This window comes from Scaptodrosophila lebanonensis, unplaced genomic scaffold (assembly GCF_003285725.1).
Source record: "Scaptodrosophila lebanonensis strain 11010-0011.00,11010-0021.00 unplaced genomic scaffold, SlebRS2 tig00000001-arrow-pilon, whole genome shotgun sequence".
NCBI lineage: Eukaryota > Metazoa > Arthropoda > Insecta > Diptera > Drosophilidae > Scaptodrosophila > Scaptodrosophila lebanonensis.
In genome coordinates this window covers 23,586,805-23,599,748 of record NW_022060529.1, presented here as the reverse complement: position 1 = coordinate 23,599,748, position 12,944 = coordinate 23,586,805, and the positions used below count along the sequence as shown (strand labels likewise).

At 36.8% G+C, this 12,944-nt stretch overlaps 2 protein-coding genes and 1 long non-coding RNA gene across 3 annotated transcripts in view; 1 reads left to right on the top strand and 2 right to left on the bottom strand.

Annotated features, from left to right (window-relative positions):
* Positions 1–3,359, bottom strand: part of LOC115620371 (RING-box protein 2) — a 33,093-nt gene extending 29,734 nt beyond the window's left edge. The window contains exon 1 of the mRNA XM_030513580.1: positions 3,141–3,359. Within this exon, the coding sequence (XP_030369440.1) occupies positions 3,141–3,297 (157 nt within the window). The 5' untranslated portion in view covers positions 3,298–3,359. The remainder of the gene's footprint in view (positions 1–3,140) is intronic.
* LOC115620381 lies at positions 1,011–1,397 on the top strand. The gene is made up of 2 exons (XR_003995217.1): positions 1,011–1,053; positions 1,123–1,397. It is a non-coding gene; the product is annotated as an uncharacterized LOC115620381 (long non-coding RNA).
* Positions 3,360–5,730: 2,371 nt separating the features above from the next.
* LOC115633868 (titin) lies at positions 5,731–8,483 on the bottom strand. The gene is made up of 8 exons (XM_030531369.1): positions 8,453–8,483; positions 7,407–7,579; positions 7,129–7,338; positions 6,898–6,951; positions 6,776–6,835; positions 6,563–6,718; positions 6,436–6,489; positions 5,731–6,369 (listed from the first exon to the last, which is right to left on the bottom strand). Exons 1-8 carry the CDS (start codon positions 8,481–8,483, stop codon positions 6,148–6,150), a joined length of 960 nt encoding a protein of 319 aa, XP_030387229.1. The 3' UTR covers positions 5,731–6,147.
* Positions 8,484–12,944: the final 4,461 nt, after the last annotated feature.

The window sequence follows — 12,944 nt, the reverse complement described above, 5'->3', positions numbered from 1 at the left end:
ATGAGACTTGGTATACGGTTATATAATAACTAACCTAATGTGACTACCAAATTTTAGTTCAAAATTCCAAGAATTACGGAAGTTATAGAAAATCGGTAATAGGGGGGGAGTGGGGGGGTGGATCAGAAAAAATGAACAAACTCGTCCTTTCTCGGTCTCAGGAGAATCTGTATACCAAGTTTGGTTATTCTAGCTCTTATACTTTCGGAGATCCTTGCGTTCATACAGACAGACAGACGGACAGACGGACAGACAGACGGACAGACGGACAGACGGACATGGCTATATCGACTCGGCTTGTCATGCTGATCAAGAATATATATACTTTGTGGGGTCTACCAAGCCTCCTTCTGTGTGTTCCATGTGCACTCGCACAAAACTAATATACCCTTGTACCCTTTTGGGTACAGGGTATAAAAACTATGAAAAGAGAAACTGCATAGCTGCATCAAAATCCGAGTATGCATAAAATAATATAAATTATAAAGAACGATATTGTGTTTTATTTTCACACGACGTTGACTGCGCGGATTTGAATGGCTATGGAATAATTATTCGATAAAGATATTCATCAAATGCAAACCCAAATCAACTGGCAATCACATGTTCAATTTGCATAAGACCTTGCAAATGCATCTACTGTTATTCAAGGTCATCGATGATACGTGAGTTTTATTTGAAATAGGCTCTGAAAATTGAGCACTGTTTCCCATTCCAATGCTTATGTGCTTATAAAAATAGAAATCTAATCAGTTGCTCTATTGCCAGTATTATATAAAAATAGTCGCATTACATTTCTACAAATATTTCGTTGTTGACAGACAGCAGATGCGATGCAGGCGTAGTCGTGGCTTATCGGACAGGCATTACAAAATCAAATAAACAAAACGGATTTCCATCACACAGACGACTAAAAATCGGGCAAAAACGCTGACAAAACAGCGATTTTAATTTCTATTTAATTTAGCGCTAAATTAACTGCGACTTGCATCAATCAATTTTCAAATGATGTTATGCCTCCGATACATGGGAGAGTCTTTAATGGCTATTACAGTAAGTAATGGGCCGACTTACAGTAACAGTATTACTTATTTACGTCCATATAAATCTCCATATTTTTAGAGCTTTTGTGGTGGTATTACGAAACCGAAGCTGAATGTGAAGTAGACGGTTCTGGACTTGTAAAAACATAGTTCGGAAACATGTTAGCAACGGTAGTAAAAACCCTTAACCCATATTCTTAGAATCAAAAGAAGCGTACCAGAATCAAGGAATTCTACAGTTTACTCTAACGCTGCTGTAACCAATGCTTTTCGCACCAAATAACTTTTTTAAACCCTGTACCCAAATGCTCAAAAGGTATGCTAGAAATTCCAATTAAACGCAGGTGTTTCATATTTCATGTTATAGCTACATGCAAACATATAACATAAGTATCACAAAACTTGGTGCAATTAAGTTTTAGTTTAACGACTGTGGCGGAGGGAAGAAAATATATGGGGTTTGTGTATTTGTTTTAGCAGAATCTACGAGGATCATGAATGCACCGCATCAGGAATAAATTTAAAGAATATATTAGAACCAATACAAAACCTTCAACTGAAATATACGTACATACATAGCGAAACTTAGGAGCTATTCTATTTGATTCTTTGTCAACCGAAAAAACGAAAAATCAGTATTAATTGTTCATAGTAAGATTTACTTAAGATTTAATAAGTTATACGAGCAGCATACATAGATTGATTAAAGCAGTTCATTTGTTTATCTGCTTTATTGTTGTTGCTATTGTTACTCTGTCGACGTCTGCATAAATTATCCCATTTAAAACCAAGTACATATAGCAAAAAGTTTTCGCCCAGTTGAGCGAGCAATGATGAAAATTATGGTAATAATGATGTAAAGCGTGGTAATTATAAGGTTTTCTTAATCTGTTTTTGTTGTTCACACATTCGGAGCTCAACCCATTTTTAAACTAGACGAGATAAGCATATTTGCAGATTGCTAATCTGTCGTATCAACCATTAACATCAATTACAAAAACTATCTATATTTAAATGTTACACACCTCCAACATTTTTATACCCTGTACCCAAAGGGTACAAGGGTATATTAGTTTAGTGCGAGTGCACATGGAACACACAGAAGGAGGCTTGGTAGACCCCACAAAGTATATATATTCTAGATCAGCATGACAAGCCGAGTCGATATAGCCATGTCCGTCTGTCCGTCTGTCCGTCTGTCTGTCTGTATGAACGCAAGGATCTCCGAAAGTATAAGAGCTAGAATAACCAAACTTGGTATACAGATTCTCCTGAGACCGAGAAAGGACGAGTTTGTTCATTTTTTCTGATCCACCCCCCCACTCCCCCCCTATTAACGATTTTCTATAACTCCCGTAATTCTTGGAATTTTGAACTAAAATTTGGTAGTCACATTAGGTTAGTAATTATATAACCGTATACCAAGTCTCATTATGATAGAATGATCGGAAAGAAAGTTATAGCCATATAACCAGGCTCAATGCACACATACATACATATGTACAAGTACACAAACACGCATAGACACGATTCTGATGTAATTGTAAATGTATGTATGCATGCATGGAATATTTTATATTTAATTAGTTAATATTTAGTTAATTAATTAAATTAATTTAGTTAATTAATTAAATTAAATTAATTAATTAATTTAATTACTTTTTTGTGGGGTGGTACAGGGTATTTAAGAGTTGAGCCTGCTCGACTTTAGCATTCCTTTCTTGTTCCAATTAAACCATATGAAAGACCAAGAAGCTCCTCACACTCAACCATGCCCTATCAGAAACCCAATTCTTGCATGTCATGCCTAAGAATGATGATGCTAGGAAAAAGTATTGTAGAACCCTAAGACTCGAAGATGTTCTTGTGCTTGGCCCAGTAGTAGTAGTGTTAATGGATAATGTACATTTAGTCTGTGTGGAATGATTGAATTGGTCGTTGACTTTAATAGTATATATTCCAGAAGTCCGTTTTTTGATCTTTTCTATATTCATGTTGCTTACCCATTACATAGACAATGGTTTGTAATTGGGACTGGTCTTTAAACTTTATATTTTTATTAACAAATCTCGTGTATTTGGTACAATAAAATCTTACCCATAACCTGGACTCGGCAAATAGCACAAATATCACATTCGACATCCCAACTCCACATTGCAACGGCATTCCACTTCTTAAGCGTAAACATTTTCTCCGGTTTGCCAGCATCGTTATCGTCAGGCTTGTCCACAGAGTTTTCTGGATCATCGGCCATTTCGTAAACACAGCTATTTAGTAGTTGATAACTATTTTTACACACAAAGGCTATTTCATGAGCGTCGTTTTGTTTGCGTACAGCTGATTTGCCAGGGCTGACAAAGAAATATAAAAACAACCCACTGTGAATAGTCATGGCACAGGGCGTCTCGTTTTAAGTGGCGCGCAAAATTTAATATCAAATATCAAAGACAGTTCACTTTCTGTTTTCTGTTCACAATCACACAATTACTAATTATTGCAACAGTTTTACTTTCGATTTCAGATAAAATGCTCCAAGCCTCTCAAATGTGATATTGTGGTCTATTGTGAGCGTTTCGAAATTAACCAAATACATATGACTGTTATTTGAGCTGCCTTCGTTTGCCTGCATGGTTAAAGTTACAGTTGCTGCGACTACGTGAACCGTTACAATTTGCCAAAATGAGGTTACTAGACTTTCATACACACACATGCATACATGCAGAAATACACACATATGTATGTATGTTGTTGGTTTCTTGCTTGCAGTGTATTTAATTTTTGCACGAATAATCAAAAAGATTATATCAATTTGCACACGTACATATATGTACATATATGTAGTTTGTGCATCATTCGTATAAAATATTAGTTAGTGCCGAGATAATACCATTAAACTTCTCAATATATTAAATTGGATTGTAGTATATTTTCTTTGATTATGAAGATTTTGGTCCATCTGGTTTTGACAAATAAACTGTTTGCAGGAGCTAACTAATAGTTTATAAACTTCAGAAAATACATACTTATGTGCAAACTTATGTATGTATGTATATGTATACACATTAATAATATTTTTGTACATTCATGTATATGGTAATCGGATGGCTTGTATCGGTTTTCTAATAAATCATTAGGAATTCATTTTAAAAATTTGGAATAGTGCTGTAATGTCCCAATTATGAAATATTTTGTATGTGTGGGGTGGTGTTCTGGAATAAAAATACACCCAATTCTGTTTTACACGGTTTGAAAATTAAAGCTTTTATACATATATTCAATATAACACAAAATAAATAAATAAAAACATACACAGCTGACAAACAGCTAGAAACCATTCTTATATGGGTCGTTATGCACATTATAAGAATATGTATATGTATAACATAAATCCTAGTTTTTTCCCTGATTTTAATAGGTTTTAGAGATAAGGAACCAATCACCTAATTTTGCGATGTCTTTTTGGACACGGTTTTTACACGCTTTTTGTCTGAAACCAATTACATAGAGGAGTACATATACATTTTTCTAAGTGTAGAGTCTTTTACATTGCTCTATTCTTGCGAAGGTCCGGATGTCTGATCTATATTACAATTTTCGGTGAGACAGCATCGCAGTAAGTCAATCAGGAGTAAGTCCTCTGATTCTACGGGAAAATGCCCTTGTGCCAGCGGTAAGAGCCCAATCCCTTCCCACGCCTTTCAAATATGCTACACTTTATTGTAAATGATTCCATATGGAGCAATTTTAGTGTTATTTGAGATGCCGGCGAACGGTTTTAGTTTCTGTGGCGACAAGTAGCGTTACCATTTGCCTAATTTAGGTCACCACGATGACTGAAGTTTCAGATGTATATATACATATATATGTACATATACTTACTATAATACGGCTGGGTTTGTTTTGTTTAAATGCTTCGCATGTGTACATATTTTGGTTGCGTTTCGATTGCAATGAAGCCAAGAAAAATACAAGTAAGTGGCATACGATTTGTTGGCAATAGATTTATGTAAGTGTGAGTGTGTGTGTGTGTGTGTGTTTGTAAATTTGGTAAATTTTTGAACGTTTTATGACAGTCGGCAAGCAGCAGCAGCAGCACATTAATATAAACAAAAGTTGCGCAAAATTCGCAATGAGCCGCAAGCTCTGTTTGTGTGCCAGCCATACCGTCTTAGTCAGGCAGTCAGTCAATCAGTCAGTCAGTCAAACAGTCAGTCAGGCAGTCAGTTAGTGAGTCCGACCGAGGTGTGAGTGAGTGTGGCCATTTCCTGCAATTAGTCGTGATGCAACCGCCAATCGCGAGCCTCACTTGCATAATGGACAGGCCGAGAATACAGAGGCGGACCTCATGGCGAGCTAAAAATTGCATACGGCACAAGTATGTACTCGAATGTACATGCATTTGTATGTATGTATGTATGTATATATGAACACTCGTATATGTAGCAGCAACATCAACTTCAGCATTATCTTCAACTGGTTTCTGTCGGCCACATTTTCATTTTCATATTCGGTGGCGGCACGAAAGTATTACGTTGCAGCATTGGCAATACGACTAGTTAGTTAGTTGGTCGGTTGCCTTGGTCGTTTGCGGTTCGGCGATTTTCATTTCACTTTCACTGCCGCAGAAGATCGTCTCCGCTACCCACAGCCCACCCCGTCTTCTTCCAATATAAGTAAATGCAATTAGTTAGTGTTTCATTGGCTTATAATTTAAATATACGACATCTTATAACTAACACAATGATACAAATACAATAAAAGTATTAACACATTTGGCTTAAAGTTTATGTAAGATCCATCAACCAGATTGTCGGGTTGTAGATCCTACAAGATCTCATGGAAAGTAGCTAGCTAGTTTGTCCTCTGACTGCTACCTTGTCTACAATTAAGCGTTCTACTCCTCCCTCTGCTCAGGCTCCTCGTTCTTGCAACCCCCTCAACGTCCAGCTCAACGTCTACGCGTATGAAGACCTTTATTTGTCTTCGCTTCTTCATGCTCCTTGTTCGTATTATCCTTACTGCTGCTGATACTGTACACTGCTGTCCTTGTACTCGCCTTCTGTGCGGACTCTTGAGTCCCACTTCTGGTTTTGCCACCAAATCTCTAGTAGTGTCCGTGGTAGTCGTGCTGGTCTTGATGGTCATGATGTTCGTAATGCTCGTGATGTTTGAAAATTGGCACCTCAACATGGTATTTCTCTGGGACTGGAATTTCCTTGTGCACCGGGAACTTCACCTCGGAATAGACCGGGATGGGCTTCTCGATCGGTACTTTTACTTCGTAAGGAACAGGTTTCTCGACTGTGTATGGTACTTTCTTCTCCACCTATATTGAAATAAATGAAATCTATGAATATAGGATTCGGAGTTAGAAATTGTATAATCTAATTACGGTGTAAGGTTGGGGAACTGGCACTTTCACATGCACTGGATATGGCTTTTCAACCTGCAAATAGATATAGATATCAGATCAGACGTGTTCGTATGTCTGTAGACATATATTCGAGTTGTATACAAACCTCCACTTTGTAGGGCTTATCGACTGGTACTTTAACCTCGTACGGTACTTTTTTCTCCACCACAACGGTGTATGGCTTTTCAACCTCAACAGTGTAAGGCTTAGGGACTTCGACGGGATATGGTTTTTCTACCTCCACTTTAACCTCATACGGCACCTGGCATTATCATAGTTAGTTATAGCTATTCTTTTCACAACGTCTGTACAAACATACCTTTTTAATAACTTCATAGGGCTTGGGAACTGGGACCTCTACTTTAACTTCATGTGGGACCTGGTGTGAATATTATTTAAAATTATTATTAAGGAATTAATATTTATTATGGAAATCATTACCTTCTTGATGACTTCGTAGGGCTGTGGCACTGGCACCTTAACTTCATATGGAATCTGACATAAGTAAAATGGAATAGGTATTAGTTAGTTATTATATATTATATTATGGAATAATCAACTTCTCACTTTCACTATTAGTTTTGATTATTTTGCTTTGGTAATTTTGCAAAAGATTACGCACAATTACTTCGAAAATATCGAAATTAGGGGAAATATGTTTATTATTATTACCTTCTTGATGACTTCGTAGGGCTGTGGTACTGGTACCTTAACTTCGTAAGGCTTGTCTACCGGAACTTTCACTTCGTAAGGCACTTTCTTCTCAACAGTGTACGGTTTAGGGACATGCACTGGGACTTTGACGTACTCCTTGACATGGACCGGAACCTTCTTTTCCACGTAATAGGGCTGAGGTACATCCACTTTCACCTCATAGGGGACCTGTAGGCCATAGACGCAGAGTCGTATGAAAATACATTCCCCACAGATGATCCTCAGCATGAACTCACCTTCTTTTCGACCGTGTAGGGTACGTGTTTGATCACAGTATAAGGCACGGGTACTTTCTTCTCAATTGTGATAGTCTTGATGTGTTCGTGATGGTGATGATGGTGACCATAGTCCCCGAGGTGCAAGCCCCGCTTTTCCACATTCTTGCTGTCGTCGGTGGCGGTGGCGGAGGCTGTGGCGGCCTTGGCGTCGCCGTCGGCGGCCTTCTCTGCGATGGCAGCACAGTGAGCCATTGCCACGCACATGGCGAGACAAGGAAGTACGAACTACAAAGGATAATGATAGCGAGGATGGACAGCTTTAGTCATGTATCGCACAAAGCAGTTTAGCACTAGTTTTTGGTTTTCAGTTCCCCTGTTCACTGGCACAACAAAAATAACTCGACAACTCCAAATTCGAAAACTCCACTTCACTTCGAGTTGAAACAGTTTCAGGAAAATTACCATTCGCATTGTTGAGCTGCTGGTCTAGACGTTGCACGAGGAAAACAATTACTCCACGAAAATGTGTGTTAAGCCAATAACGAGATCCAAGCTGGTACTGATTCGTTGTGGCCGCTGCACTCCGTTTATATACAGCAAAAAATTGGTCTAACGCAATACATTCACCCGACTGCGAATGCGACTTCGACTTCGACTGCGAGACTAGGTCCGTGGCTTGGGCCGGGCCGGGGCTGGCGCGGGGACGGAGCTGTGTCTGCGACTATGAGTGCGCATTCGCAACTGCTTGATTGTCGTGATGTTGTTGTTGTGTTTCGTGTTGTAGTTATTGTTGTGGATTTGGCTTAGTAATGAAAAGTTGGACGGTATTATATGAACAACTTGTTTCACCGGGACAGCTCGATGGATAGGACAGACGGGCGGACGGACGGACGGACGGACAATCTGCAGGAGCATGAGGTAAACATTACAAATGCAACACATTCGCTTGTCTGCACACTTCCATCTGCCTCCGTGTAGACAAGGTAATCGGGTCGTTATCCTCCAGTAACAAACAATGGCTAGGAAGTGGTACACAGACCCACATGTGCAAAATAATGGCTTACATTTCCATTCCATGTACATATCCATATCCATGTCGTGGGCTACCTACAAACGGCGGCTTTGATTTTATGACACCAATTACTGCATTTCAATAATTTTGTTGATTAGGAGAGAAACGAAATATTGGATTATGTTTTTCATTTATATAATGGCTACTCAGACATTGACAGAGCTTCCGTTTGCTGCTTTGGATATCTGATAGGCCCGTAATCAATCCATATTTATACACACCCGTGCATACATACAAGTATATACAACTACACTATATAGTTAGGCAGCAGCCTTGCATTTGATCGTTGCTTTGATTATGTAAATGAACCCATTAGTTAGAGGCAGTGGTTATTGCATTTTTGCTATTGACTCTAGTCTTATTCATCTCGACTAAGTATGATGGACATCTTGAGGCTGCAGAGTGTGGTAAGTGGCCATAACAGAGTGATGGGGTAGCGAGAAGGTTAAAATGTACATTTCAATTGTTCGCATACACTCGCAGTATATGTAGTTTGTTATTTTATATTTTATGTTTTACATATGAATTTCATTTTTCCTTTTATCCAAATACCATACGAGCTTACACACACACATAGATACATATATATTTGAGCATACTCGCACACATATTTACATGAGTGCCATGCCTGGGTATTAATTTTTGGTGAATTTATATGGTCATCGTTGCTTTTGTAAGCAATAACAAAGCTTTTGGCTTTTTTGTCATCTTCGAGGCGTTGAATTTCCTATTGTTCGTTAACTTGATAAGAAGACAAGTGACGCTGTAAAAATTTTAAAAACACACCCGAACATTCACAAATACAGTTGTACAAGTATGTATGTAGCTATGCATATATTTGAAGTACGTTTTAGAGGCTCACTAATACTCGCAGTTTTATGGCAAATCTGAAGACGCCTGAACTGCACAAATTTGAAATTCCAGCCGCTTGAGTAAAATATTTTCTTCAGTTGGTTGGTCGTTGGCGTTATTGCAGGAGTTAAAAGCGTGACTTGACGTACCAACAACACACACACACACACACACATACATATGTGTGCCTAGTTTTATTTGTAGTTGCATTTTGTGCAATCAGCGCGCACTCATTAAAATCAAAACATACACCCAGAGAAAAAGAGATATTGTTTATTTACATACGAAGTTTTGTGTAGTTGTGAAAACTCTCTTGGCCGGACATAGTCGGTAAATTTTTGGCCGCCCAAGGGGATACTCAAATACTTTATACACCGATCGAATGTTTTAGAAAAAGTATCCGCCAAGAAGAGAGTGTCCGGTTAAAAAAGGTGCCCATTAAGTTTTCACTGTATAAGGGGTAGCGCTTTTCCTACACTCTATTTATGGTCATTTTATTTGTGTCAGGAGTACTTGAGTTATTAAAACAGATTCATCTTTTCATGCCAACCATTTAAATACCATGTAGTATGTACATACATACATACATATGTACATATGTGTGTGTTGGTACGTATATGTATGAGGGTCCCTTGAGGATCTTTCGATATACTTGTATGTATGTAGGCATGTCGTCTATCCGTCAATTAAATAAAGGGCATAGAATTAAAGTATCAGTCTGACTACACATACTCGTAGGTACGAAAAGATTCGGTAATATTTCAATCAATATTTCAATGAGACATAGGATTGCGATTATTTATTTATTTTTTATTTATTTATTTATTAACTTATCCTAGCGTTACAAGCAACAGATTACTTTTAAGCTATTACGCTAGTCACTACAATACATACATATTCATTTCCAATTTAAATCAGCTTAATTTAATTTAAGTTACAAATTTGATTTTATTTTAATTGACGTTAAACAATTGCATTTCATTTTAATTTTGTTTGTTTGTTTGTGCGTGCTACTGATATGCATATTTATATTATAATTTAGGTTATTTAGATGTGCTGTTGCAAGTGTGCTTGAGTTTTTAGTTTGGCTCAGTTAGTTTGGTTTTTGGCTCAAACATCGTAGTAGTGAAATATAATATAACCTGCTAACTCGTGCATTGTCAACATTATCAAATTATATGTATGGTTTCAAGTGATATAGATATCATGTCATTCTATTTGTATATATATACAAGGATAGAAAATTGTTCCCTTTCACTGCGAAAGGGCTGTGTATAATGACGCTGTTGCTCCAGTCTGGAGATACGGCATCCAGATTTGGGAATCGGCTGCAGGATCGAATCGCTCCCTATGGTTTATTGCTGGGTGCAATTGGTATGTCCGCGGCTCTATGCTGATCATGACTTAAATCTTGAACCGTAGAGCTCCCAATCAAATCACATAAGCCGATATAACGAGTGGAAAAATGTATTACAAATTTAATCCTTTATGAGTATCTTAAATTTTGTGTAGTACAAGTATATGGATTACAAATATATTGTTTTCGTTACTTTAAATCTTAACATAAAATTCCAATTAAATATAATAAAACTGAGGCCTACGGCCTATTTCCTGAATGACAATTTATATTATATATTAATAGCTTGATCATTATTCAAGTCAGAGCTATTGAAACTATTCAACAATTAGTGCCAAGTAACACCAACTCCAGTCTTCACATTTCTTTAAGTTTGGTTTTATTCCGAAAATGCCAAAATAAATAGTAGAGTAGGCGTCTTTCAATAATCAAATTGCATCTATTGCTTTTATAACATTGAAGCAACTTATTTAAATAAAAGCAAAATCCAGCAGCATTCCAGCACATGCTCGTATAGTATAGTATGTATGTGGAGAAGAAACCCAACCCGTAAACCCAAACAACTTAGCCACTAAACTCACAGCTTTTAAAGAGACCGTTTGCAGCTTCGTACAAATCTAAAAACAAGCCAAAAACTTAAACCTTTAATAAACCTTGTAAGAGCTTTAAAACTAAAGAAAATCAATTTAAAACAAACAAGTCCTCGATTTTTGTGAGTTGAAATGCGAAAATACAACAAGAGAAGTAAATCTTTAAAATAAATACTTTGTCTACATTAAAGGGGGGCCGTGTCTAATCATGTTCATGGTTCATATTTCGATTTCGTACGTGGTATGTAGTCGATAACTCCTAAAATTATTCAACTTTCTGTTGATACATGATCTAAATATTTGCGCATTTACAGATATGCATTCCTTTGATTAATAAAAGAGCATTTGATTTCGTAAGGGAAAGCCAGCCAGGTTAAATATAGCAACGGAAATTTTGCATACAAGAAAAATATTTATTAATTTAAGCATCTATATTCGAAAAATACAATTCTATTTAGCTATGTTATACGTCGTGTATTATTATTACTTATTATTTAATATTCTTAATTAATTAATTAAGTGCTTTATTTTCTCTCTCTATTATTATATAAAAACTGGGTAGTTAAAAATTTGTCTAGAAAATTTCCGGCCTATGCTTTTTTTATCAATTGCGGTAATTCCGGTTATTTTTTAGCTTAAATTGAAAATACATACTAACATATGTATGCAAACGTATATCTTGAGGTCATAAATGCTTATTTATAGCGGAGCTTATTTAAGGTAATAATGGCACTTTCTCAATATCGATTAACATTGTGAAATTTCAGATTTATTTATTGAAAAAATTCGGTATTTTTAATCCGAGTCCGAGATGTCCTGTGAAAACGTATTTTGATTTGGACCTGAATAAAGTTTATGATAACATTTTTAGCCGATTGCACCACAACATTCACCGATTACCATGTAAGTGTTAAAGATATCCTCAGAAATATATCTTCAGAAATATACTAGAAAGAACTCTAAATATGCTATATAGCGGAAAAAATTCAGGCAAATGCAGGAGTTCATCAAAAATCATGGACAAATTATACAGCCTTAGAGTATTTTTTGCAAAAATTGCGTAACGAATAAAAAGCCCGATTAAAATTCGTTCATTTTGTTTTCATTCTTACACAGAAAATCGATAAGGGAAATATTTATACCTCAAAAAATTGCAACAAAAAAAAACGTAACCCATCAGAACCATATAGTTTGGTAATTCCTTCACCTCTACGTTTTATCTTCGTCATAAACTTTTTGGAGCAGATATGGCAGTTTATTTGTTGACTAATTAAGCTTTTCTCCAGGTGCATTTGCCTGTTTCCTAAAATACCAAGCAGCACTGTGTTTAAAACGAAATCTTCGGCAAAAACACACACGCACACATAAACACAAAACAATGCATTGAACAATAGAAAAATTCCCCATTTACTCGCAAGTGTTTTATTTTCGAAATTCGCAAGCGTAGTAGCTGTTGATGCGGAAGACAGTCGAGTCGAACAAACAAGCTGGCAAGCAGGGAGACAGAGGGACAGGCGGACAGGCGAACAGGCAACTCAAACCTAAATTATTTACGTGCTTATTCTATTTCATAATCCAGGCTAGTTGAATTTCGTGCACCAATTGGCCATTATTACGTTTATAATTAGTGGCAAAACGCGTCATTATAAGTATACACATATGTACATATATATATAAACATATAC